Consider the following 26,398-nt stretch of genomic DNA (forward strand, 5'->3'; position numbering starts at 1 on the left):
TATGTGTTCCTTTTTAAACTAAAAAAAATCATTAAAGTAAAATGTGGTTTTACCCATCAGCATGGCAAGGCTCTATTTTACAAAGCCTTTGCTACCAGACGATATTAAGTTATAAAAAAAAAAAGACAAAACGATGATGAATTTCCATGCACCTTTTCCTGAGCACATCTATTTGCAAAGCACATTTCACCTGCCCCATTTGTATTTCACTTTAAATACTCCCAAGAATGGGAAAGGCATCTGGTGACTGCTGAAAATGTTGACACATGATACGTTTAGTCACTTCCTTGATTTTTCAGGAAGAGGAGGTGCAGGCAGGCACCCTGGAGGAATTGCCAGATGGGAGAAAGACCTTGCAAAGTTCCCTTGGTGCTGACTTCATAAGCTTTCAACTCTGAGAGGTGAAAAACCTTGCCCTCTGGCAGAGGAACCAGGAAGCCTGTGGTACAGATGCACAGGGACCTCTCTGTGGCCGCCACTGCTTCAGACATTCCTGATACCCAGTGCCGGTCCGACTGCAGAACAATGGCTTTCCTGCCACGGGGCTGGCCACCTGGGGACCTGTACTGTCTGTTCTCTGATGAACTTAGCCTCTGCCCTCAGCACCTTGCCTCCCTCCCCGTGCCCCGCTCCTGAAGTTCTCCCTCTCTCTCTCTCTCTCTGTCTCCAAATTCCACGAGGTCGTCAGCACCCATCTGTCAAGGTCAGTAGGAAACAGTCAAGCAAAATAATTCACTGGAACGCAGGTGGGACTGAAAGTACTGCCTCATGTCAGAAACAGGTGCATTTCATTTTCAAAACCCAAGGGATAAGACAGCAAGACAGTGATCAGCCTGGTAGAATTTCTAGCGTTAAGAAGGGGGTCTTCGTAGAATGCGGAGGGCTTTTTGGAGCTTTTCAACTCATCAGGCAGCAACTGATGATATAAATGGTAACGGTACAGAGGTAAGAGCATCAATACTGCTCCTGCCGCTGGTAATAGTAAAGGTACTCACAGTTATTGTTATTAGTGCAGCGTCTAGGCGGCCTGTATGGCCTGCATGGAAACGGATTGACAGGCTGGGGGAAGTGACGAGCAACAGACCTGGTAGCCTCACTGTGGCTCTTATGTGGTGTGATGATAAAAAAATAATGGAGCCATGGGGCACGTGGGTGGCTCAGTCGGTTGAGCGTCCAACCTTGGCTCATTCATGATCTCGCCGCTTGTGAGTTCGAGCCCCGCGTCGGACTCTGTGCTGACAGCTCGGAGCCTGGAGCCGCCCTTCCGATTCTGTGTCTCCCTCTGTCTCTGCCCCTCCCCTGCTCGCACTCTGTCTCTCCGTCTCGCAAAAATAAATGAACATTAAAAAAAAATGGGAGCCTTAATTCCCTCCTGGCTCACAAGTTACAGCCGTTCCCAAATGAGTTCATAAACTTCTTCATGGCCTTGCCTGCCACATCCAGTGGCCCATCACCATGCGGAGTATTCAGAAAAAAACTGAATCTTTATAAGAGCCAGCTCCCTCTTGGCTGACAGACATTGGATGACGTTAGAGGGAACAGCTTTAAACTCCACAGTCCCCTTCCTTGTGTCTTTTCTTCTGATTGCTCTGCTGAAATGTTTAAGCATGTATTATTCTGTGTGCTTGTGTGCTGCCCCAAATGGATTTTATTTGGGGTTGTGTGTTTTGTTTGTGTTGTTTTGTTTTCGCACCCAAACAGGGCATCAGTGAGAGAGAAAGAAGGGAGGCTGGTTGTTTTTCTTTACTGAGTAGAAATCAGTCTTGTGGCTTTGGAGTCCCTTCATGACGTGCCACTGGAGGTAGGCTGGCTTCAGGGTCTGAGGCAAGACCTATGTAGAGAAGCAGCTGGAAGTAGCAGATAGCATCATGGGTGGCTGTGTTCTCCGTTCCTCTGCACGTGGGGTCACCCCAGGTGTCTATGAAAAAGACCAGCTGTCAGGGCTCTACCCTAGAGCAATCGTGTCAGGATCTCTGGGTTTGGGATCCAGGCAGTGGCATATTTTCTTGAATTTTGCAGGAACTTTTGTTGGGCATAGGGGAGTGAGGACCGTGTCTTTAGCCTAGTTCCTCATTTTGCACATGAGAAACGGAGGCTTTCTGTGTGCTGCCCCGTGTCTCCCCAAGAGTAGCAAGGGATGCCCCATCTCAGCAACTACTCTTTCTCCTCCTCTGTGTTTCTCTATGTGTTCCTACAGATGCCATGGACAAATCCGATTTTATTTTATTTTTAATTTTTTTCATGTTTTTAAAATTTATTTTTGAGACAGAGAGAGACAGAGCGTGAGCAGGAGAGGGGCAGAGAGAGAGAGGGAGACACAGAGTCCAAAGCAGGCTCCGGGCTCCGAGCTGTCAGCACAGAGCCCGACGTGGGGCTCAAAATCACAAACCGTGAGATCATGGCCTGAGCCGAAGTCGGACGCTTAACCGACTGAGCCCCTCAAATCCGATTTTCAATAGTGATTCCTCTGCTTGTGGGAACGCCCACAGAATTGAGTACAAGAAAAAGAGAGAACTTGAGCCAAGTCGTCTGTCCTGAAAAAATCCTCCTTATGACCCGTGCTTTCCAGGACGATTATAACCTACTCCCAGAAAGCTGCAATCCCGTCTCTGCCGCGTGCCCTCTTCCTGACGCCAGGCAAGTCAGGTCACCTCACTGATCACACTTTCATCTGTTAAATAGTGATGACGCTACCCATTTTTACAAAACTTTGTGGGGAGAAAAACCCAGATGATAAATGTAAATATTTAAAACAGAGTCGAATACACCGAATCTGCCACAAGAGCTATGGTCTGATAACAACGATCGCTCTAAAACCCAGGCCCTCACTTTTCCTCCGTGCGGCGGGATTCTTCGGTGGGAAGCAGCTAGCCTTGAGATGCTAACTTGTAATTGGATGCCATCGGTTCTCCAGAAAACCCAGCACCAACTTGCCGCATTCAGTACCTTCCGAGCAGGACCCTGAGGGGCAGAGCTCGGGGTATTGGATGACACACAGCATGAAGGCTGCTGGTCAGAGGTCCTGCTTGTGTTTTCTGGGTTTACCATCTCCTCGGAGCCTTGTCTCTGCTCTCTCTGTACCTACTTGTGTCAGCCTCACGAATGCTGTGTCTCTCCCTGCTCCTCCCCACCCCCTGAACAGCAAGCAGCTGCTTTTGGGTTTTTGGTTGACAGCAGTGGTTTTCTGAGTTAACGGTAGAATCTTTCTTCAAGGAAAATCTTGTTTGGTTGCGTGACGCAGGATTTCTCAACCACGGCACTCGTGACATTGGAGGCCGGATAATTCTTTGCTGAGGGGAGCTGTTCTGTGCATTGTACTGTGTTTATCAGCATCCTTGGCCGCCACTCACTAGATACCAGTAGCGCCCCCAGTTGTAACAATCAAACCTGTCTCTGGGGGCGCCTGGGGGCTCAGTCAGTTAAGCGTCTGGCTTCGGCTCAGGTCATGATCTCGCGGTCCGTGAGTTCGAGCCGTGCATCGGGCTCTGTGGTGACAGCTCAGAGCCTGGAGCCTGCTTCAGATTCTCGGTCTCCCTCTCTCTCTGCCCCTCCCCTACTTGTGGTCTGTCTGTCTCTCTCTCAAAAATAAATAAACATTAAAAAAATTAAAAAAAAAAAAAGAAAAACAATTTTAAGGTAGTGTAGCCAATGGATTGAAGGGGCAAATAACTGAAAATGGAGATCCAGTTATAATCAGATGTCATTGGCAGATAACAGAAAATGGGGCCTGGGCAAGTGACCATGTTTGGAGTATGTAAGACAGTTCTGAGATGTTTCAGAGGAATAAGCCAGAAGATGTTTACAAGTGAGTGGGAGTGGAATGTGAGGAAATGCAAGTAATTAAAGATGGCTTTAAGACCTTTAATTCTGGGAGCTGCCAATGGCAAGAGAAGAAACAGAATATGTGCAGGTTTTGTCCAGGAGAAGAAAGGTCAGCTCTTAACTGAACATGTTGAGTTGGAGGTACCTAAGATGTGAAATCGATGCTTGGGAATCTGTTTCTAGAGTTTCCAACAAGAGCGTTTCTCTTACAGATAGAGTCGAGAGCCATCCACATATAGAATCTAAAATAGGAATCGTGGGCTTACATAGATCTGTTGGTTGATGTGAAAGAACAGGAGGGAAAATTCAAGTCACAAGGGAGGGGGAAAAAGATAAAGGATAGGATGAGGTCCTGGGAGAGTTGGGAGAAGTGGGTTTTCAAGGGCCAAGTGGAGAGGTGAGCCTTAGAGCTGACGCTTGTGCCTCTGAGCTTGGAGCTCATCCAATCAAGTGGGGGAAGATGGAGATCGATTTGGAGTTCGGAACATTTGGGGGACTGGGGATGAAAGCTGGTTATGTATTAATCAGAGCATTTCAAACATCAGTGGTCATCCAATCAAGGCTGGAAAAGATGCATTTATGCTGGAGCTTATCAGAAAGCTTATCGTTTTCCTTGGTTGTTGGAAGATTGGACAGTATTTGAAGAAGCCTGATGAGGATGTGGTGGCAGGCAGGGTGGGAGGAGAGGGATGGAAGGAGGGAGGGAGTTAGAGAGTCGTTAACAGGAAGTAAAGATGGCGGGGATGGCAACTTGGGAACGGAAAGGAAAATGTGAAAGAGGAGGTATTTTTTTTAATGCTTATTTATATTTGAGAGAGAGAGAGTGCAAACCAGGGAGGGACAGAGAGAGGAGACACGGAATCCGAAGCAGGTTCGGACCTGTCAGCTGGACACAGGGCTCGAACCCACAAACCATGAGATCGTGACCTGAGCTGAAGTCAGACGCTTAACCAACAGAGCCACCCAGATGCCTCAGGCAGGGGAGGTATTTTGAAGGGGAAACAGCTGGTAACCTGAGAAAGCATGAAGTTGCAACTTCCACGGAAACATACAGACTAGTAAGAGGGTACACGTCATGATGAAACATTTCTCCAACGAGACAAATATCACAGGCTCCAGGCTTCTTTCTCCTTTCAATAATAATAGTCTAAATAATCTGACATCTTTTTTCCTTGCCGTTGAAATCATATCCAAACACCTTGCTTCTCTCTCTCTCTGCCCAGAGCAGTCTAGTGACTTTCTCAACACTACCCTGCTTGTAAGTGGTCACCATCGTAACAATCCTCCTTCTCCAAAAAGAAGAAAGCTGACTTAAATAATAACTCCTCGGCACTGATTTGGCCTCTTTGCTCCTAAATCAAATAGTCACCCAGCGATGATAGCAAAACAAACAAACAAACAAACAAAATGCTTGTGTCGTTGCAGGAAACCCTGAAACAGACACAGATTCCGGCTGCAGCAGATACACCCTCAAGGCCGACGGGAGACAGTGTCCAAGCAGCCTGGGTGGCATGAGGGTCACCTATGTGTGTGAGTTCATCAGCGAGCACGGAGCCAGAGGCAGTAAGAGCATAGAAGTGACGTTCACCTCTGTGGGTAAGGACTCCTTCACTGGGATCTTTGGCTTTGCCCCTCAAGCCAAGGGCCATGAATCCCCTGGGAATATCGAGGAGCAATCAAACAGGGCCTCCCCTGGTAGTGGGGGTGTGGTAGGGGTAAATCACTAACGGGAGACAGAAGAGGATTTCCCTGTCTACCATTTAAATGCAGATGAAGTCATGTTTCCACTCTTACGTGAAACTTGCGAAACTTAACAAAGACCATGGGGGAAGGGAAGGGAAGGGGAAAAAACAGTTTCAAACAGAGAGGGAGGGAGGCAAACCATAAGAGATTCTTAAATACAGAGAACAAACTGAGGGTTGATGGGGGGGGCGGGTATGGGGAGAAGGGAAAATGGGTGATGGGTGCTGGGGAGGGCACCTTGTTGGGATGAGCACTGGGTGTCGTATGTAAGCGATGAGTCATGGGAATCTCCTCCCGAAACCAAGAGCACACTGTATACACCGTATGTTAGCTAACTTGACAATAAGTTATATTTAAAAAAAATAAAAACTAAATTCAGATGGAGTCTTTAAAAGAAAGGAGGATGGGGCTGTGAAGACATGGCTGCAGGGAAGGCCAAGGCCTGCATCGTGCTGATAAAGCAGAGTGTGAACTGGGAAATACAGTTTCAGGAGTGGATTAGTTCTGTTTAATCCCTGAATTTCTAATGAGGGTAGCGCCCCTAATTTTCCCCTTTCCCCCCATAATCCTATCCTCCCTCCCTTCCAGTAGCCTGGCTCACTGCCTACCACCCTTCGCCTGCTCTGGCATCCTTCTCTCCCACTCCACCTGTTCTAGAGAGGATGCTGCAGAAAGCTTTAAAAATCTGATACTTTGTGGTTATTTTACAGTCGTCATGAGTCGTTTTTAGCCTTTTGACTGAGTTAGGCCTCTTAAAAGTGTCATTTCTTCTCCCCATACAATAAAACATGATAACTTCACCCCTATCGGCAAAAAAAGGGGCGGTCAAACTTGTTTTTCCACCCATCTCACAAAAACAAAAAACACACACACACAAAAAAAACCCGAAAAACTACTTAGGTCAATCATCAGACCCCTTTGAACAATTTGGAGAAAGGTTCATATGAACAATACTTATTAGTCTCATTCACATTTTCTGCTCTTATGACTTAGCATTTTTACAAAGATCAAGACTATGTTTATCTGAAAACATTACTGCCATGGATGAGTTCGGGGGTCTTTTGAGCAATGATTTGCAATTGTCTATAGTGGGAGCAGTTATACACTTCCAGTTCTGACTCTGAGTTGTATTGATCATGTGCGGTTCAGGCTGTCTTAGAAACGTATTTAGACTTCACGGAAAACCACTGGTCCGGTAGTTTGGAGCTCACCTGAGAATCAAGAGGAACAGATTCATGGTTCCGTGGATCCATGGTTCCTACCTTTCCATTCTCAGAAACCACCAAACTGTAGAAAGGCATCTCTACCTGAGATCCCTACAGCCAATCAGGGCAGGGGGAGGGACACAGCAATCCATGCTTATGGAACTGAGGGACTGTATCTGAACGTTGGGATCCCAGCTTCTAAAGGGCACAATGGGGAGCCCTGATTTCTTTTGATTGTGACCAAGAGTATGATTTTACACTGATTGAAAAAGCAAGCTGGCATCAGTGGGCTCAAGGCATGAAACAGTTCGCTTATAGAAGATCAAAGTGAATGGCATTTTGAAATGTCAATGACACGCTCAAAGAGGAATGGAAAGAGAGAAGCAGGGGCAAACACAGTGGAATGTTCATGTAAGCTCTTACATTTGTTAAGGGTCCGGTTAACATTTTTGTTGAAGAATTCCTCATGAACACATGGGTTAAGTCAACACCCCTAAGTTTGCAACCTTTTGCCCTGCTGATCATCAGGAAATAATTCCAGCCACAATGGGAAAGTGCACGAGCTCCTAAGGCATGTGATGGAAATGAGTACAGTTCAGAGCACCAACGGGAACAGCCTAGAAACCAGTAAAGCCCAGGAACGGCAAGGTACCAGTCCCGCATTGACACAAGTAGAGTGAGGACGGCCCACACTTTCTGTCTCTGTCTGAAATTTCACTCGCGTGTCAATGTCACCAGCAAGACTAAACATTGTGCCTGTTGTTGGTTTTTCTTTTGTCTGTTTTGTTTGCATTCTTTCAGCCAACCTAACAATAACCCGGGACCCAATTTCTGTTTCTGAGGGGCAAAACTTTTCCATAAAGTGCATCAGCGATGTGAGTAACTATGATGAGGTATACTGGAACACTTCTGCTGGAATTAAAATATACCCAAAGTTTTATACCACGAAGAGGTATGCTGATGGAGCAGAGTCAGTACTCACAGTGAAGACCGTGACCCGGGAGTGGAATGGTGAGTGAAAGACCCTGGACCCCACTCTGCTGCCGGGACCCCCGGAAACACCCTATGAGAGGCCCCTGGAGGGCCTATGTCATCACGTTTCATGCAAGAGCCTTTTAGGGGAAGATGTCACTATCTCCATTTTACAGATGTGGAAACTGAGGCTCAGAGAGATTAACAAATACACCTAGGCTTCTACATCTTAAGTTGCAGAGACAGGATTGGAACTCGTCTCCAATTCAAGAGCCTGTGCTCTTGCCATGAAGTTAAGAGGACTGCTTTTAAAAGTAGTTTCACCAGACTTTTAGAGTTTTTCACCCAATCGTGATGTAAAAAAAAAAAAATCTAGGTAAAGGATTTATATGCCTGGTTCCAAAGAAGGGAGCATTATTTCCTATTTATCGCTACACATTATTCATGTTGGAAAGAAATGCAAATATTTGGAGGGGAAAAAAGAGAATTTGATAGAATGGTTGTAATAAGAGCTGACATTTAATGAGTCCTTAGTATGTGATAGGCACAGTGCTAAGTATTTAAGTGGGTTAGTTAAATTAAAACAATAAACCTAGAGGATAGTGGTATTAGTGTCCCCACTTTAAAAATGAAGGAACTGAGGCCCAGTGAGTATAAGTAAAATACCCAAGGTTATACCTCTGATAAATGGCAGATCCAGGGTGAAACTGAGACTGACTGGCTCCAGTGGTCAACTCTCGACTGACCGCTCTACTCTGAAGCCTTTCCTTAACCATAATCAGTCCAGGTCCTCCAAGTCCCAGGTCATCTCTATTTGTCCATAGAAGGCCTGGGCAACATCGTAGAAAGAGCTAGTCATTGTTTGGCTGGCCTTGGTAGAATACAGTCAGGAAATGGGAGTATTTTTCTCCCACGCTGGACTTATATCTACTCTGTCCAACTGCTCGTTCCTACTGAGAAGCCATAACTGAGAAGAAGTTATAGCTTTTCCAGTCACATAAACTATTTAGCAGTCCTATACTCAGGTACTAAAAAAAAAAAATCTATTGTCGTCTGAACTGACTACACTTTTATTTTATGTTGAGTTTAAGCTTCCCTTCCTCCCAACAGAAATTGAAAGGGCTTTGTTCTCGGTCTTTGTTCTAGCTGTTTTTCCTCTGGCTAGTTGCTGCTCTGGCCACCCCAGAGTTGGGGCAAAGAGAGGGAATGTAAAGAAAATCAAAGGGTCTCGCTGAGCTATAGGTACTGTTATAATCTTCCTGCACTGTCTTCATGGCACCTGTTCAGGTGGTGGTTCATCCTCTGATGGGCTCTGCCATAAAGTCCACTGGGAAAAGATCCTCTCCAGAAGCTCAACCCAAGTACTGTGCACAGTCTATTCTGCCTCACCAAGCACAGGGTCACAGGCTACTCCCGCTGTAGCCTTCCTTCTGTACTCTGGCAAAGCCAGCCAGCCTCTCATCTTTAGACTTTTCTAGATAGGAGTCAGGCATCATACATCTAACTCCAGAGCCCACAGATGAAGCTCTCTCAAGAATTTTAGCCTACCCTGCCCCTTCCACACTCTTTAGTGGCGTCATGGTGCCCTGGAACCTAAGGAAACCACTCACTCAGAGATGGGGAGAGGAGACATCACAACACCTCAGTGCTCCATCTGGCTGACAACTCCCCTCAAAGAACACCCCATCTCAGCACACACCAAAACTCCCATCTTTCCCCTTGGGTTAATAAAATAACTTTGGGAGTAGGTATTGGGAAAGAACCTGGCTTCAAATGCAATTCCACAGCCAACAGGCTGTATAACTTTGGATAAGCCACTTAATTTTATTTGGAGTTTTATGTAGGCTATTGGTTGGTCCTTCAAATACATAGAGAACCCAGGAGGAGAGGTGATCAAACATTCCCTTGTCCAATGTCCAGAGGAAGGTATGATGTGCCCTTGCCCGTGCTTGACAGGGAAATTTAATCCTCTTCTTAACCTTCCCAGCAAACGCTATTTTGGAGCAGTGACTACACTCCATCTCATTTTTGTTTCCTTCTACTCAGGAACCTATCACTGCATATTTAGATATAAGAATTCATACAGTGTCGCTACAAAAGATGTGACTGTTTACCCGCTGCCTCTGGAGCCAAACATCATGGTTGATCCCTTGGAAGCTACAATTCCGTGTAAAGGTTCCCATCACTTCAAGTGTTGCATTGAGGAGAATGAAGACTACAAAGTCACTTTCCAAATGGACTCCCTATCCTTTCTTGCAGGTAAGACAGTAATTGCTGCATTGTGAGGCACACCTCCTTCATGTGGAGTCTAAACATCTCATCTTAAAAGAGAGGTAAAGAGGGGCGCCTGGGTGGCTCAGTGGGTTAAGCGTCTGACTTCAGCCAGGTCACGATCTCGCGGTCCGTGAGTTCGAGCCCCGTGTCAGGCTCTGGGCTGATGGCTCGGAGCCTGGAGCCTGTTTCCGATTCTGTGTCTCCCTCGCTCTCTGCCCCTCCCCCATTCATGCTCTGTCTCTCTCTGTCCCAAAAATAAATAAAAAACGTTGAAAAAAAAATTAAAAAAAAAAAAAGAGAGGTAAAGAGATATGAAGACTGCATCAGAGACAGAACGTAACAGAGAGAACCCCACGAAACCTTAATACCTTCTGTTTTGCTGTGTGACCCATGGCTTGTTGGTTTGTGGCAAAATCTTGAGGGTCTGTGAGGGTGAAGGAAGCCCATTGGTTTTACTGGGAGCTGTCGAGGACAGTGCTAGAATACTTTCACAGGCCTTCTACTTCCTCAGTACATCAGACTAGAAATTCTGGTAGTCCCTCCCCCCACGCTATGAATCAGCATGCTTCAAAAGTACCTCAAAAATCCTTTTAACTATGCACAGTTGAGCATTCAAGAAAGTAAGAGGCCAAGAGCATAAAGAAAAAAAAAATAGAAATGTTTTAGTACTGCTGGGCCTTCTCTGAAGGCATCTGCCAGTGTCAGAAACACAGCACCTTGGGTTTTAAGGCTCTGAAGGACATTCCAGAAAAGGCCTTACTCTCTAGGCAGTAACTTAAGGCACCCTACATCACCAGCACAAAGTCAGAACCCTCAAAGGGTGAGATGCTCACTCAGTAAGAGGACAAGCAGAAAAACAAAATTTGTCTGCCAGAGTTAAGAGCTTAGCCTCATTTCTGGGTGGGCAAAAATTTCCCCTAAGAATTATAACTGTCTTGCCCCCACTCAGGTTTGGGGTTTGAATTTATACTACCTATGGGGTCCAGGAACTCCACACTGAAGAGTGACTAATTTAAAGTGGCCTACTGGTAGCACCCAATGGTACCTGCCAAAAAAATTCAAATCCTCTAAGGTAGGATGTACCCTCAATCCATGGACCTCAGGATTCCTACAGATTAAGGTCAACCAAATATGAGCTCACAACCCCAAATCTCAAAACACAGACACCTTCTTGAAGGACTTACAAGCTCATTCATTCATTCATTAAACAACAATTCATAGAGACATGCCCAATGCAAAACACTATAGTAGTCAATTAAAAGAAGACAAAAGAAGGTGGGGCACATATATTAATATCTAGCTGGAAGTGTTCATGTCAAAAAAGACAATGGGTATAGCAATACATTTCTAAAATGAGCAACTCAGATCAAAAGAACACTGGAAGTTCAGAAAAGCAGGACCCAATTAAGATGAGAATTTAGAGAAGGTTGTATGGTAGGAGGGTCTAGAATCAATCTGGATACTGAAGTATTTAAACATTTCAACATTCTATGTTTAACATGCGTGCATTCAAGGCTCTCTGTGTGCCAAATACTCAGCTAGACATTGGGAGATGCAATAAGTAAGACCAGATACCTTCTCTCCAAGACTTTATGGTCTAATGGAGGAGACAGGTCCATAAAGAGGTGACTCTAAACCAATGTGGTGAAGGCAAGACAGAATAAATGCACAGGACATGCTGGGATTTGGACAGGCAGAAGGAGGAGAGAGAAGCTGAAAGGCATTCTGATTGTCCAAACTGTACGGGCACAGATTTGGAGTCATGAATGGTAGAGGTAAAGGTGAGGTGAGCACAGTGTAAATGTGGGCTGACTTACTTCTACGCTAGGACCATTTTTAAACCCATATCAAAAAATGAATGTGGCACATTCCTTGGAAAAGTCTGGACACACATATCCATATTGGATTATCTGAAAAAAAATGTGTGCTTTGGAGACTCATCTTGTGACTTAATTCTTTCTATAATTCTATCTCAGAAAAAGAAGTTAATGGAAAGCAAGTGTGCTACAAATATAATTTCATGGCAAGCTCAGTTTCCTGGTGTCCAAAAAAGCTCAACATATTTTGTCACTTTACCAATGCTGCTAATAATTCAGTCCAGAGCCCCTCTATGAAGCTTAACCTGGTTCCTGGTAAGAGCATTTTAAATTATTTTAAAATATTATAGTCATGAGCAAGGTATTCATTTAGTCATTCATTCCTTCATTCATCCATTCAATAAATATGTATTAAGCACCTTCATGGGGCAGGCCTTGGGCTAAGGGTGGGGGATTTGAAAAGAACTAAGCCATGTTGACTAGCCTCAGGCATAGGGAAAAGATGGATGTGATAAAAAATGTTATTACATCTAATGCAGTAAGGGCTGAACTCCAGATGCTGTGGGCAGTCCAAAGAGGCTTCCAGGTTTAACTCTCCTAGTGATGGTAGGGAGCAAACAATCAAGAAAACCTTGTGGACGAAGCCCTATTTCAGTGGAGTCTGGGAGGCTAAGCACTGTACTGGGAAGTGCACAGTATCTTTGAACTTTCAGCAAAGGAAAAGTGTCCCTATTAGGGCTACATGAAAAGAATCAATCTAAAAAATAGGCAACCATCTTTGTCATCCTTTGTCATCACTGGGCCAATATCACCCCACATATTTTCAAGGTTGAAGGTCATGGGTTGTGGCCATTTCTGTAATGGCCCATGACCAACAGCTCTCCTCAGGAGCAGCAGAGAGGCAAGTGAATAAAGGATGGTCCTGGGCTTCTGCAAGAAGCAATCCCCTCCCCCAGAACCCTTCTCTGTAACAGCACCTCTGATATCCAAGGGATTCATAGCTCTATCACAAATCATGTTTGGGTTTACTTAGTGATTTGTGGTCATTTTCACGTGTATTGGTGACTGAGCCCTGGACATCAAAGTAGGAATTTAGAATTCCCCATCTCTCTGAGTCACTGTCCCCTGACCCTACTAAGCACACCTCTTCTTGGGGGGGTAACCAAGGCCACTTCTTCACTGTCCCCCATGCCGCATCTTCACCCAGGCATTGACATGTTTTATTGACTTATCCTTGTTCTTCTCCTCTTTCCTCATCCCAGGTGTGATTCCACTTCCTTTTCCTAGTAGAAACTACTTAGTATTTCAAGACTTTATACAATGACTGAGAACTTAATGCTAAATTTGTAAGTTCGTGAGAAAGGGATCTGCTCATCAGAGAATCAAGGTCCCCTGGAGATTAGAGGTTCTTCAACAAATGTCATTTTCCCATGCAAGTCTGGTCTTGAGTAGACGTGAAATGGAGTCACCACTAAGGGAAGCCAGAAGGAACAAATGTTTACAAATATTGCTTAGAATATTTAGGTCATGGGTGCCTGGAATTCCGACCATTAATTACATATTTGAATGAAGGCAGTGCCTCTCAACCTTGACTGCACACTGGAATCACCGGGGAAAGTTAAAAAACTGCCAATGTCTAAATCCCAGCCCAAGAGTTTCCTATATTTGAGCAGGAGTGAGACTGGACATTGGTATTTTCCAAGATCCCCAGGTGATTCTAATATGCCAAAGTTGAGAATCCCTTGGATTAGGCATTATGTTCCTGAAGATTCCTAGTAACTTGATTATCTCTTATCTAGATGAGCACACATTAAGCTCTCATTTTTCCATGCTTTAGATTTTACAGGCAGCGGAGAGAAGATTCCTGCAGACTGGAGATGGTGATGAGGCATAGAGGAAATAAGTTCTGTTAGGAAAAGCAAGCGCAGATTAAAGTCGGATTTGTGTTGAAAGCACAAAGAGGGGTTTTGAAAAGTCAGGTGCAAAATAAAAAAAGTGGGTAACTCTGGAAAGGTCATTGAAAGCAAAGAAAAAAATGAATTCAAACATCAATATTCTACCTAGGCCTGACCCTATTTTCGACTACCTTTTCTCCTCCTTTTCAAACAGTCCCTTTTATTTCCATGTTCCTAATGCAGGAGAGAACATCATGTGCCAAGATCCCATAATAGGTGTTGGGGAGCCTGGGAAAGTCATCCAGAAACTGTGCCAGTTCTCAAGTGTTCCCAGCAGCCCTGGAAGTCCCACTGGTGGGATCATAACATACAAATGTGTAGGCTCCCAGTGGAAGGTGAAGAAGAATGACTGCATCTCTGCCCCAATAAATAGTCTTCTCCAGCTGGCCAAGGTGATCCTTAAATATTTGACTCCGAGCTCTTGTTGGGGAGATATTTCTAGCTTATCTCATTTCTCAGCAAATGGGCCTTGGGCTGGTTTGTGTTGCTCCCAAAGTGACTTTTACTTGTTTATTTCCAAAGAAGATACAAACCTAGAAATGCTTTACATTTTTCTTACATACAAATATGGAGACAACAAAATATGCATTCTGCCCTAGGACCAGCTGTATACTTTTTTACCTTGACTTCTCAGTGCCTTGTTTCTATTACCTTGAAGGTGCAGGTAGAATTATCCTCTCTTATCGATCCCCTTTGAATAATCTTGATATCAAGCAAGTAGCTCTAATCTTTTCAGAAAAAGGAGAAACTTAAAAAATAAGGTTCATTGGTGCAAAAAATATATATACTTGGGCTTTATGTTTTTACAGGTCTGAGATTTCCTCAATCTTAGAGGTAACCCTATAGTAATGGGAGATGTAACTAGCCTGCCTCTCTTAACTAGAAGAGAGGTTACTGCCATATGGTAGGGAAAAATTTCTTTTCATCAAAATAAATGTGACCTCATACTGAAGTTGCTTAGAGTAGAGACTCCTAAAATGCAAATCCTAATGAATTACAATAAGTCAACATTGATGAGGCAACTAGTAGAGTTATACTTAGTGGTTATAATTAATGATATCATTAACCAATTGGTTCCAAATGCTCTCACCATTGGAAGACGAATTAAGGAAAAGGGGTAATATTGATTTGTGTCTCCTCTGATCATCTTCTGTCTCTTTTCTTGTCTGACACTAAATTCATTAAAATACCTACTAGGTGCAAAGCATTATTGTAGGTGCTATCAGGGTAAAGAGACCAAATCAGAACTTGGTCTCTGATTTTCTAGAGAACATAATCCAGTTGAGTAGTTATATACACACTAATTTTGCTTAGGATAATCGGGAAAGGTCTGCTTGAAAAACTTGGCATCTGATTTGGGCCTTGATGAAGGATACATCAGTGATATAAATTTTCCTAATCAAGAAAGATAGACATATTATAACTTGAACTCCCTGTTGGGCCCTGGTCCCAATTCTAGATACCTAGATACATTTTCAATGGAAAAGGGGCATGTTGGTCTATCATGCTTTATTTGATTTATCCATTCCATATATATTTATGGAATACCTACTATGCACCAACCTATATGGCTTATGCTATGTGAAGCATTATAGGATATCAGAAGGAATATAACACATTTCATAATATTAAGGAGCTTATAATTTAATTGGAGAGATATTGAAATTAAAACACAAGATGACATTGTCACAAACAGAAATGTCACAAATGTGAAGTATGTAAAATAACAAACACTTATGCATTCAGAGGAAGAAACTCCCTTACGTTGGAATACTCATCAAAGTTCTTTGTGGAGGAGGTAGAATTTGAAATCTTTAATTATAAGTAGTTTAATTAATTGTGTCATTATAATATAGGTAGTTAGCTAATTAGAAAACAGAAGTGTGATCATTATAGATAGGGTGACCATATAATTTATCATCCAAACCAGGATGCATTTTGAAAACAAAAGAGGGCACTAGTAATCATTACACCGGGACAGCAGATATAAAACAGAACTGTCCCAGGAAAATTGGGATGGACAGTCACCCCTCCAATGGCCAGCAAGGTAAGCGATGAGAAAAAGCAGAGTGGCAACGTGGCTTCCATACAGACCACCAAGTGACGATTTACTCAATTTTAATCTAGTTGTCTAGCAATCACATCTACTCTCCTTTAAAAAAAAAAAAAAAAAAAAACTAGTCATCAGGTTAACATGCACTTTACTGTTCCCTTTCTATGTGTGAGGACTTACGTAATATTCTAGTCTGAATGGCACACAGATTAAATTAAGAGATAAGTAAATTACCTTATAGGATGTACTTCTAGGAATGGAGAAAAGGAAACCACGGGTGTAAGAGATTTTCATCATGGATGATAGATCAGCAGGATTTGATGACCAGACCAACCGGCAAGTTTTCCCTTTGTCTGTGTTGGCTTTTGTTTTACTAGGCTTTGATCAAGAGCCCCTATCAGGATGCGAAACTCCCGACGTACCTAAAGGATCTTTCTGTTAGCACAGGCAAGGTGAAACACGAAGTCAGCTCATTTCCTGGGAGCCTGGGAGCCATCATTAACATCCTTGATTTGCTCTCAACGGTTCCAACCCAAGTGAATTCAGAAATGATGACGGTGAGTTTGTTTGGGGCCTTACAGGAGCTTTGAGTCTCATCTTTTCACCCCCTGGGACGTGTAGTCAAGAAACATAACTACCCCTCCCCCACTGCAGCCCCTTCTTTGTCTTCTCCGGAGACATACACTGGATATTAGGGTCAGGTAGCATGCTCTGCCAGCCGTGGCTGTTAGGGTCACAGGGAGTGTTTCTAGTATTCATTTGGGGCACTTAAGAAGATTTCTTTAGTGAATCCCCATCTTAGTTTCTTCATGAAAATAGAATGAATCCGTATCTGCTTCCTAAGAAAACCAGTCATTAAAGGTTTTCAGACTATGTACAAAGTGGGCGTCTCAGCGGTCTAGCACTGAACATGAACTTTGAAGCAGTCAAGGTTCCGAGAGGAAAGAAAATTCACCCAGGATTCAAGTGAAGAGTTCAAATGAAGAGGCTTTAATGAAAAAAAATACTTAAAGAGGTAAAACCGGGGATACAAAAAGAATGGAAGACAGTACTACCCTGAGGACTAAAGGGGAAAGGAGGGGAAAGAGTGTAGCTACAGCAGAGGAAAAACTAAGCCTTAGAGGAGGGATCACGAGCGGTAGCAACAGAACCAGCACCACAGACGCATTGAGGACAGCATGTGTGTAGGGGCGAGGGAGTGGCTGCGGTGGGTAGTGGGAAAATATATTTCCGCCTCTTTCTTCTCCCACCATCCCATCTCCTGCCAGTGCTCCGTGATGTGCAACCCAGCCAGAGGCATCTAGAAAGCAGCTTGGGTAACAAGGGTCCAAGGAGGTTATGTGGACCTCCTGGGGCTCCTTGTAGCCAAAAACTGGGTGGCTCACCATGAACAGGAACTTATTCTCTCACAGATCTCAAAGCTAGCAGTCCGAAATCAAGTTGTCTGCCAGACCACGTTCTTTCTGAAGTCTCCAGTGGGGAGTCTTTCCCTGCCTCCTCCAGCTCCGAGTAGTTCCAGCATTCTTTGGCTTGCAGCTGCCTCATTACACCCTCCGAGTTTGTCTTCACATGGCCTTCTCCTCTTCCCCATTTGTCTTCTCCTCTTCTGTCTCTCAAAAGGATACTTGACCTTGGAGTTAGGGCCCACCTAGCTAATCTGGGATGATTTCCTCTCAAGATCCTTAATTACATCTGCAAAGACCCTTCCCCCAAAGAAAGTCACATTCACAGGGTCTGGGTATTGGGACAGATTATTCGGGCAGCCACCATTCGACGAACTACAAGGCTCATAGTTTCAGATTGAACAGAACGAGGCAAAGAAGGGCAAAGAAATTATATTGAGAGAAAGCACAAATGGAAAATGACAAGCCCGAGTTCATAGGAGAGAACATCAAAATGTTCAGGAAAAAAAAAAAAAGAATGATGCCTCTGCCAACAATTTGGTGCTCAGCATTGGAGAGGGTTTTTTGAAACTACTTTGCCCTTGCCGGTAAACTATCACCCTTTACAGGCTTGGGATTTAAAGGAAAATAAAACCACTAATAAATCTCTCCCAGCCTGCTAAATTGGTCTCAGTGGGTGTGTGTTGGGGCTGACTCTTGGTAAATATTTAACAAAGTCGCATAGCTTTGGGGACACATCCTCTGCTAACTCCCTGCCGTAAGAAGGTGGGACACAGGTCCCTACAGCCTGCGAGGCCTCATTTTTCTCTTCTCTTTTCCTCTTACCTGTACCCATGCAACCAGTTTCCAGGGAGATGTTCTTTTTTCTCCCTTTTATGATTGAAAGAATTTGATTGGTCTGACCCCATGCCATGTCAATTACAGCACGTTCTGTCTACGGTTAACACCATTCTCAGCAAGCCCGTCTTGAGTACATGGAAGGTGGTACAACAGCAACAGACCAACCAGAGCTCACAGCTACTGGATTCAGTGGAAAGATTTTCCCGAGCATTACGGCCAGAAGATAGCACTGTTTTGTCCATCAACCAAACTAATGTGCAGATGAGGAGCATGGTGATAAAACCTGGCCATCCAAAAGCCTACAAACAGAGCTTTGTTTTCTCAGACTCAGACCTGTGGGGTAATGTGGCCATTGAAAACTGCCAGCTGGGAAACCTGCAGCGAGATTCATCTATTGTCACTGTGGCTTTTCCAACTCTCAAAACCATCCTCGCCCAAGATGTTCCAGGAAAGAATTTTGCCAACAGCTTAGTGATGACAACCACCGTCAGCCACAATATAACCTTGCCATTCAGTATCTCAATGACTTTTAAGAACATCAACCCTTCAGGTGCGGTACCGCGATGTGTCTTCTGGAATTTCGACCTCGCCAACCACACAGGGGGGTGGGACAGCAGTGGGTGTTACGTGAACAAAGTCGATGAGGACAGCGTCTCCTGCGTCTGTGACCACCTAACGTCGTTCTCCATCCTCATGTCCCCTGACTCTCCGTACCCTGGTTCTCTCCTGGAAATACTACTGGACATCATTTCCTACATTGGGTTGTGCTTTTCCATCTTGAGCTTGGCAGCCTGTCTAGTCGTGGAAGCCGTGGTGTGGAAATCAGTGACCAAGAACCGGACTTCCTATATGCGCCACATCTGCATAGTGAACATCGCCGCCTCCCTTCTGGTGGCTGACAGCTGGTTCATTGTAGCCGCTGCCATTCATAACCATTATCACCCACTCAACAAGACAGCCTGTGTGGCCGCCACCTTCTTTATCCATTTCTTCTACCTCAGTGTCTTTTTCTGGATGCTGACTCTGGGCCTCATGCTCTTTTACCGCCTGGTTTTCATCCTGCATGACGCAAGCAAGTCCATTCAGAAGACTATTGCCTTTTCTCTTGGCTATGGCTGCCCTCTGGTCATCTCGGTCATCACAGTGGGGGCCACCCAGCCCCAAGAAGTCTACACGAGGAAGAATGCCTGCTGGCTCAACTGGGAGGATACCAAGGCCCTGCTGGCCTTCGTCATCCCAGCACTGATCATCGTGGTGGTGAACATGACCATCATGATTGTGGTCATCTCCAAGATCCTGAGACCTTCCATCGGGGACAAGCCAAGCAAGCAGGAGAAGAGTAGTCTGTTTCAGATCAGCAAGAGCATTGGGGTCCTCACGCCGCTCTTGGGGCTCACCTGGGGATTTGGTCTTGCCACTGTGTTCCAAGGAAGCAATGCTGTGTTCCATATCATATTCACTCTCCTCAATGCCTTTCAGGTAAGTTCCACTCTACAGGGCTCTCAGGAAGTATCTGTACTGGTGGGACAAATTAATGATAGCAACACAAACAAGGGTAGGAATGGGGAAGGATTTTAGTTCAGAGCCCTAAAGAGAAGTAATTACAAGCACTCGGTGATATAGAATGGACACATTCCTCAGCTCCCATGGAACCTCATACCTCTTATCACTGGTATTATAACTTAGTTGCATGCATGACTCTCTTTGAAAAGCCCTGATAATACACGTAAGAGGAAAGTCCCTTCCCTACACAGGATTTTGCTATTTATCCAACATTATCAGGATGCCACCTATTATCTCCTAATTGAAAATACCACTATAAAACCAAGTAATCTCTCCAGTTAAATTTCTACAAGCATTAAATGAACTCTATCTTTGTGGGGTCAGGGATAACATCTATCTCACTTATCGCTGTATCCCTAGTAGTACCTAAAAAAGAACTTGACCCAGAGTAGGTGCTCGATAACCATCTGCTAAATAAAATGAGTGCTATGTACCACATAGTAAGTTCCCTAGAAACATTTGCTAAAGAAGGAAGAATGAATGTCCTATGTAAGGTAGACATTCTGCTGTATTATACTAAAATGAAAAAGACACACTCTTGGGGTGCCTGGGTGGCTCAGTCAGTTAGACGTCCAACTCTTGGTTTCAGCTCAGGTCACGATCTCACAGTTTCGTAAGTTTGAGCCCCACATTGAGAGCAGAGCCCGCTTAGGATTCTCTGTCTCCCTCTCTCTCTGCCCCTCCCCCCACTCGTGCTGTCTCTGTCTCTCCCAAAATAAATAAATAAACTTTAAAAAAAAAAAAAAGACACACTCTTTGCTCTCCCATAGCACATAGCACATAGCACATAAATAACTATAAAATAAGTCCAATTGTTAGAAGAACTTTAGTAGAGGTACAGACAACAAGCGTTTGGAGCACAGGGAAGGGAATGCTTAATTCTGATTCAACCAGTAGGTGGGTGGTAAGCATAGGTCCTCACGAGCTGGTGAGGGGTCAGTGGGTCTGGAGGTGAAGTTGAGACATTGCCCCGATGCTCATGCCAGATCCTAACTTCTGCTAGGCCCGCGGCCTCAAACTATATGGCTCATATCTAATGAAGTTTATAGTATGGCTTGACTACAAGGGACTGGTAATGTCACCCCATGCCCCAGGTCCTCATCACAATTATGTGAACCCTACGGAAACGTAAGAGATGTACTTAACAGCATAGCCAATAGGACCTCCAGTTCACAAAGGGGCGGGGATAAGGAAATAGAATGATATCCTTATAACATTATAACATTTAAGGTCTCTTGGTGTGGACCTACTGAATCCCTTTGAACATTATTATCTACCAGACCCATTCCACAAACACAGAAGTGGGAAGATGTAGTACGAATTCATTGCCGGGGTAACAATACTTCCTATGTTGCCGGACAATAGAACATGATTAAAATCGTATTGAATTATAATCATAATTTTAAACCATAAAATCATAAGATTAAAATGTACTTCCTGCCAATTCTTTTTTCAGGGGCTATTCATTTTACTCTTTGGGTGCCTCTGGGATCAGAAGGTAAGAACAATCACAGTTTCGTGCTCCCAGAAAAGCCCAGTGTTCGTGGCATGTTGAACTTACGAGGGCTTCCTTTAAACAACTGCAGGTGCAGGAAGCCTTGCTGAAGAAGTTTTCACTGTCAAGATGGTCTTCACAGCACTCAAAGGCAAGTCCTTCCTTTGCAGGGACTTTGGCAAACCCTTCCCTCTCCACAGCCTGATTCACCATAGATCATTCCACTGCTTGTGCATCTCACCTGATTCTGCCTATTAAAGTCAGCCACGGAGCTTTCACTAAGATGCTGTCCCACATCTTTAAGTAGGGATCAGGTAGCACAGACAATACCAGCTGGAGGTCAAAAATCCAAGTTCAGTGAGAAACAAGAAGTTTTCTGGGGACATTGAAGACAATAGAGAACAGAATGTGAGGAATAATGCAGAGATTGTTGGTAGTTCTGTTTGGAAAAGAACGATTGCGCTCAAACAGAGTTGACTGTTTTCACACATCAGAAAACACTAAACCCTATAGAACAGTAAAACACATATTTGAAAGTTATTTTCCTAATTCTGGTGAGAGTCCGATGTTTCAAGGTGGCCCTCCTACTTGATTTGTTTGAACTTGAAATTCATGCTCTTTCAGGCTCACTTTCAAGCGGAATGAGAGATGCAGGCAGTGACCACTAGAGGGCAGCAAACAAACCATCAGAGAGATCAAAAGAGGGCTTTGGTGGAGCACCTGGGTGGCCCAGTCAGTTGAGTGTCAGGCTTTGGCTCAAGTCATGATCTCACAGTTTGTGAGTTTGAGCCCCGCGTCCGGCTCCTTGCTGACAGCGCGGAGCCTGGAGCCTGCTTCCGAGTCTGTGCCTCCCTCACTCTCCCCAACTCATGTTCTGCCTCTTTCTCTCTCAGGAATAAATAAACGTTAGAAAAAAAAAATTAAAAAAAAGAGGAATCAAAACAGGGCTTTGGTTTAACATTTGCTTGCTAGTTGTCTTTTTTTCTTTTTCAGTCAACATCCCTCGGTTCATCTACACCAGTATTTTCTATGAGTTCTCCGATATCAAGAAGATTTAACAATTTGTTTGGTAAAACAGGTACGTAGTGACCTCTAGCTCACTCCCTGGGGTACTTAGTTTGGGTTGACTTGAGCAAATTTGCCCTGATGCAGACTCTCACACCCCTACTTGCCCACTTCGTGGCGTTTACCATGAACAGCCTCATTTGGGCCAGAGGTTAAATACAGGAACTCGCTTCTATTTCCCAAACCATCAGCAGGTTGTAGAGAGAGCAACTGCCTTCAGCGGGCAACTGATAATAACTTAAAATGGATAAGATTTGGAGAATCTAGATAAGCCTGTGGAGAGCTGTCAAAACTGTATCCACCACAAAAGTGGGAACTGTAAATTGCTAGCCTTGTCAAATGCGGAGTTCATTGCTATTCGCGTTAAATAACAATAGGCAGGTCATGTTTATGGGTTAAGGTACGGCAAAAAAATATATTTAGAAAACTACTACAGGATCACATGCTGTGGATTTCTTTTCCCTTTTTTTTCTTTTTTTGGGGGGGTGGGGGGAGTGTGCTTGTTTTACACATGGGCATGTATAAAACCGTGCATGCATAGAGGAGGAATCACCCAAGTTAGCTGTTCTGTTAGGAACATGCACAGTTAAATTGCTACCTTGGAGGTATAAAATCAATAATGTGAATGACTTTAAGCAATGGGTCTCAGCTAGTCGGGCAAGTTGAAACCTCTGCCCGCTATGCCCCTACCCCCAGGAAAATAAGCACCAAAACTCCCTCCAGCTTCTTGAAACTGAACAGATCTCACAAATGCCGCATCTAGAAAAGCGTCATTATTCCAGACTAAGGCTCTTCCTATAAAATCAATTGAGAATGCCTACCATTTGTTAAAACTCCGGAGGACTTGGTGTTTTTTTGCTTCGACCTGATGCGTTACTCATGAAACCGGAGGACCTTCACTTGCGATCTGGCAAGTCACCGATGGCAGCTGGTGTGAAATTATCAAATCTTCAGGGTTGTAGTACAACCACTGCACTTGGCCGGCACTGTCGCTGGAACGTGTTGACCATTCCCGCTCGGGTTAAAACTCTGCGAAATGATTCTACTGAATCAGAATGACACAATATGCAAGGCCGATAAAATGTGCTCTTTGATTTTGAACCAGTCCGCTCAAAGGTGGAGTTGGGGCTCTGCTCCTGAGGTCCCAGGGCCTGAGATTTCCAGTCACTGCCATTCAATGACCCCTCGAAGGTCATTAACGCAAGCGCCCTACTGGCCTACCTGAGGGTCCCGTAATCACTGTAACTTTGGTTTATGTTGTTGGCAGCCCCGCAGGGCCCCCCAGGCAGTGATGGGAACCTTGTTAGCAGTGGCAGCTCACCAGTCTGATGGTAGGGTGGGCACCGTGTCCCCTCCTTGCCCAACACCACCCTCACTCGCCCTGTGCTCAGTCCCCGCCTCCCGCTGACACCAGCCCCTGTGGTTGCTCCGTGGCTGCCCCCTCAGCTACACTTTCATTAGCATCCCCTGACTTCTGCTTCTTTCCCAGTCCTGTCTTTCCTTCCCTTGTAATTTTCTCCTTTCATTTCTTGTTCCCCTTCCCCCCCCCCCCCCAACCGCCGCCCTCACCTTTCAGCTCAGCCTCTGGCTCCCCCCACCAAGACCTTCCCAAGTCACTCCAACCCCAGGGGGCCAGGGAGGTTCCCTCACACAGATGTCCCCAGGCCCGTGCATGTGGTGGCATGTGGAGGGCTGCCCAGAGTTCGTATCTCCCTGGCCTTTGTAGAAATCTGGCTGCTGGTTTGATGTGAAGCAGTTAGCGCTTGTCTCGTGGGCTGCCGCGCATGCTTGAGAACAACAGCTTTGTTCTCTGGCACTTCTGGGTCCTGGGAGGAGGGCAGGCATGGGTGTGTTTCCAGGCATGGCCGAGCTTCCCTGGCTCTCGGGCTAGAGCTCCCCCTGGGCCATTAGGAGAGGCTCACACCGCAGTGATCAGGAAGTCTTGTCCTTAAGGCCGAGCTGCTGCTCTGTTTTTCAGGCACGTACAATGTCTCCACCCCAGAAACAACCAGCTCATCCCTGGAAAATACATCCAGTGCTTACTCGTTGCTCAACTAACAACAGGAAAATCCACCCATACGACTTCTTAAAGGACAGTGGATGCGCTCTGAAAAAAGTCCTTCCAAAGCCACGGGTGAACTGTTTTCTCCACAGGCTTCCTGGAGCGGATGCTGAAGAGACTGTTTCATTAGGGGAAGAAGCTTTCTTTCATAAGGACGGACTCAAAGTCATTGTTAAGTTTATTTGCTGCCCCACCCCCACCTCTTGTGTGATACTAAATGTGTATAGTATTTAAGTGAAACTCAAGTCCCCCGAGGCCCAATTTCCCTGTCTGTATTGTAAAATAGAATTTCAAAGAGGCATTGTTCCTTTTCACACGTTGGTCACAAAAATAAGCTTTCCTAGGTACAAGGCTAATACCTAGGAACTACTTCAGTGAATTCTAAGGAAGGAAGGAAGGAAGGAAGGAAGGAAGGAAGGAAGGAAGGAAACAGGAAAAAAGAAAAAGATAGAGAAAAACATTAAAAACTACATTACTTCCATGTTAATGTAATTATTCAGACACTGCCACATGGAGAATGCAAAAATGGCTCAAAACGGAAACTGAAGCCAGGGGGAAAGTCTGGTATCTTCCTGGTATTTTCTTAGCTACGAGAGAGGGACAGAGAGAGAGGAAAAAAAAAAAAAAAGGACAGTGGGAAAAGACAGGGAGGAAATTGTAACATGAAGATGCTTTCAAGTGGATAATAATATTTATAAGAAATGCATGGAAGGAGATGTAATTCTCCTGATGCTAAACACACACACAGATGCTATTAGTTTGTGCTAAGGTTTGAGCTCAGTGGACCGAGTAGGCAGAGGAAGCGTGATTGAGGCTCTTTATTAGATCCCAGCAGACCCAACGGCTAATTGCATCTTCTAAAGTTTATCGGGAAAAGCCTTACATGTTGGTTTATTCCACTTTTTTGAAGGCCAAAAATATATTTTTTTATATCCATCACTTGCCAAATGTGATATAATGTGATATAAGTGTGATATATTGCACTGAAAACAGATCCCACCTGTCATATACTGTATTTAACAGCTTTAACCAGGTACTTCTCTGGGCACAATAGAATAGATTTTAATAATCGTATGGCACGGTTTATTGTTCCTGTTGTTGCTACCGTGGATTTCGTGGCCCTTGGTGTGTTGTGTAGCTCCCTATGCATTAGCTCTTTAAGTGCTTGAGTTCCGAGACCAATATACGTTAAGAGTTTTGCATTGTCTAACTTGTGTTTATTCCGACCACTTGGCAATCTTCTGGAAAGAAATTTTACAGCTGGCTCAGTCTACGCTCCTAATGACCCTTTACCTCAATGAGCAGATGGTGGAGCTTTTCCCAAGGAGGTGACTGTTTATGAATTAGGTGCAGGTGTGTGTGTTTCTCGTGCTGTGTGCATTTCATAAAAATACAACTATTATTAAAATCGCCTCCATATTAAAGTCGGCTGTAGCCACAGCAACCATACGTTCCAAAGTGAAGTCTGATCGCAGAGAGAGAGCAAAACACGATAAAAACGTGAGGCTCCTCGGGAAATGTGGGCTGCGTGGTCTTCGTAAGGGCTGAGAACCAAAACAGGCCTCACCATCAGGAAGGTAGGAACCAAGAGGCTGTGACACAGAAACCGTTTATTTATTGAGTTCCGAAAGGAACTCAAGGGTTGCGAGGGTTTCTTTTTAATATTTTAACTCTTTGACATCCCTTCTTCTTATTTGTAGTTTAAAACTCTTACTTCTGCCTCTCTGTTCTTCATGGGGAGAAGGAGGTGGGACAAATAGAAGTCCCAATCACGTTTCAGGTAAATGAGCTCTTCATTTCTACGTGTTCCCAAATGGTGTAGACCTCTACTCCCATGCTTGCCTGGAAATGGTCACAAAGGAAATGATTCAGCTATACAGTTCTCCAGGAATGGTCACCTTTGGGCAGAGCTCAGTCCTGAGGAGACAGAGCCGGAGGCTAGGCTCCAGGATGGATGGAAGGAGAATTAGAGATCGTAATGGCTTTGCCGGAGCTGGTTCCTGTAGTAATGGCAGGGATGATGGAGGCTTGGTTATATAGTACAACATGTGAGCATGGCCATCGTGACATGATCAGCCAAGGAAAGCGTAGCACTCAGGGGGCGTTCAAAAACACAACGGGACAAGAAA

The 26,398-nt window shown here is 44.6% G+C and overlaps 1 protein-coding gene across 7 annotated transcripts in view; it reads left to right on the forward strand.

Moving 5' to 3' along the window:
• The window catches only part of ADGRF5 (adhesion G protein-coupled receptor F5), a 99,411-nt gene extending 73,937 nt beyond the window's left edge, over window positions 1-25,474 (forward strand). For 4 of the 7 annotated variants that reach the window (XM_015071163.3, XM_027057608.2, XM_015071162.3 and 1 more), the window contains exons 11-22: window positions 5,248-5,418; window positions 7,299-7,418; window positions 7,572-7,781; window positions 9,789-10,001; window positions 11,993-12,148; window positions 13,972-14,180; window positions 16,219-16,398; window positions 18,169-19,563; window positions 21,104-21,145; window positions 21,234-21,293; window positions 22,136-22,220; window positions 24,186-25,474. In XM_015071163.3, the coding sequence (XP_014926649.3) occupies window positions 5,248-5,418; window positions 7,299-7,418; window positions 7,572-7,781; window positions 9,789-10,001; window positions 11,993-12,148; window positions 13,972-14,180; window positions 16,219-16,398; window positions 18,169-19,563; window positions 21,104-21,145; window positions 21,234-21,293; window positions 22,136-22,220; window positions 24,186-24,265 (2,921 nt within the window). In that variant the 3' untranslated portion in view covers window positions 24,266-25,474. Of the gene's footprint in view, window positions 1-5,247; window positions 5,419-7,298; window positions 7,419-7,571; window positions 7,782-9,788; window positions 10,002-11,992; window positions 12,149-13,971; window positions 14,181-16,218; window positions 16,399-18,168; window positions 19,564-21,103; window positions 21,146-21,233; window positions 21,294-22,135; window positions 22,221-23,474; window positions 23,539-24,185 lie in introns of all 7 variants that reach the window. The other 3 variants (XM_015071167.3, XM_015071168.3, XM_053222710.1) reach the window with 2 other exon arrangements.
• Window positions 25,475-26,398: the final 924 nt, after the last annotated feature.

The sequence above is a fragment of the Acinonyx jubatus genome, chromosome B2 (assembly GCF_027475565.1).
Source record: "Acinonyx jubatus isolate Ajub_Pintada_27869175 chromosome B2, VMU_Ajub_asm_v1.0, whole genome shotgun sequence".
Classification (NCBI taxonomy): Eukaryota; Metazoa; Chordata; class Mammalia; order Carnivora; family Felidae; genus Acinonyx; species Acinonyx jubatus.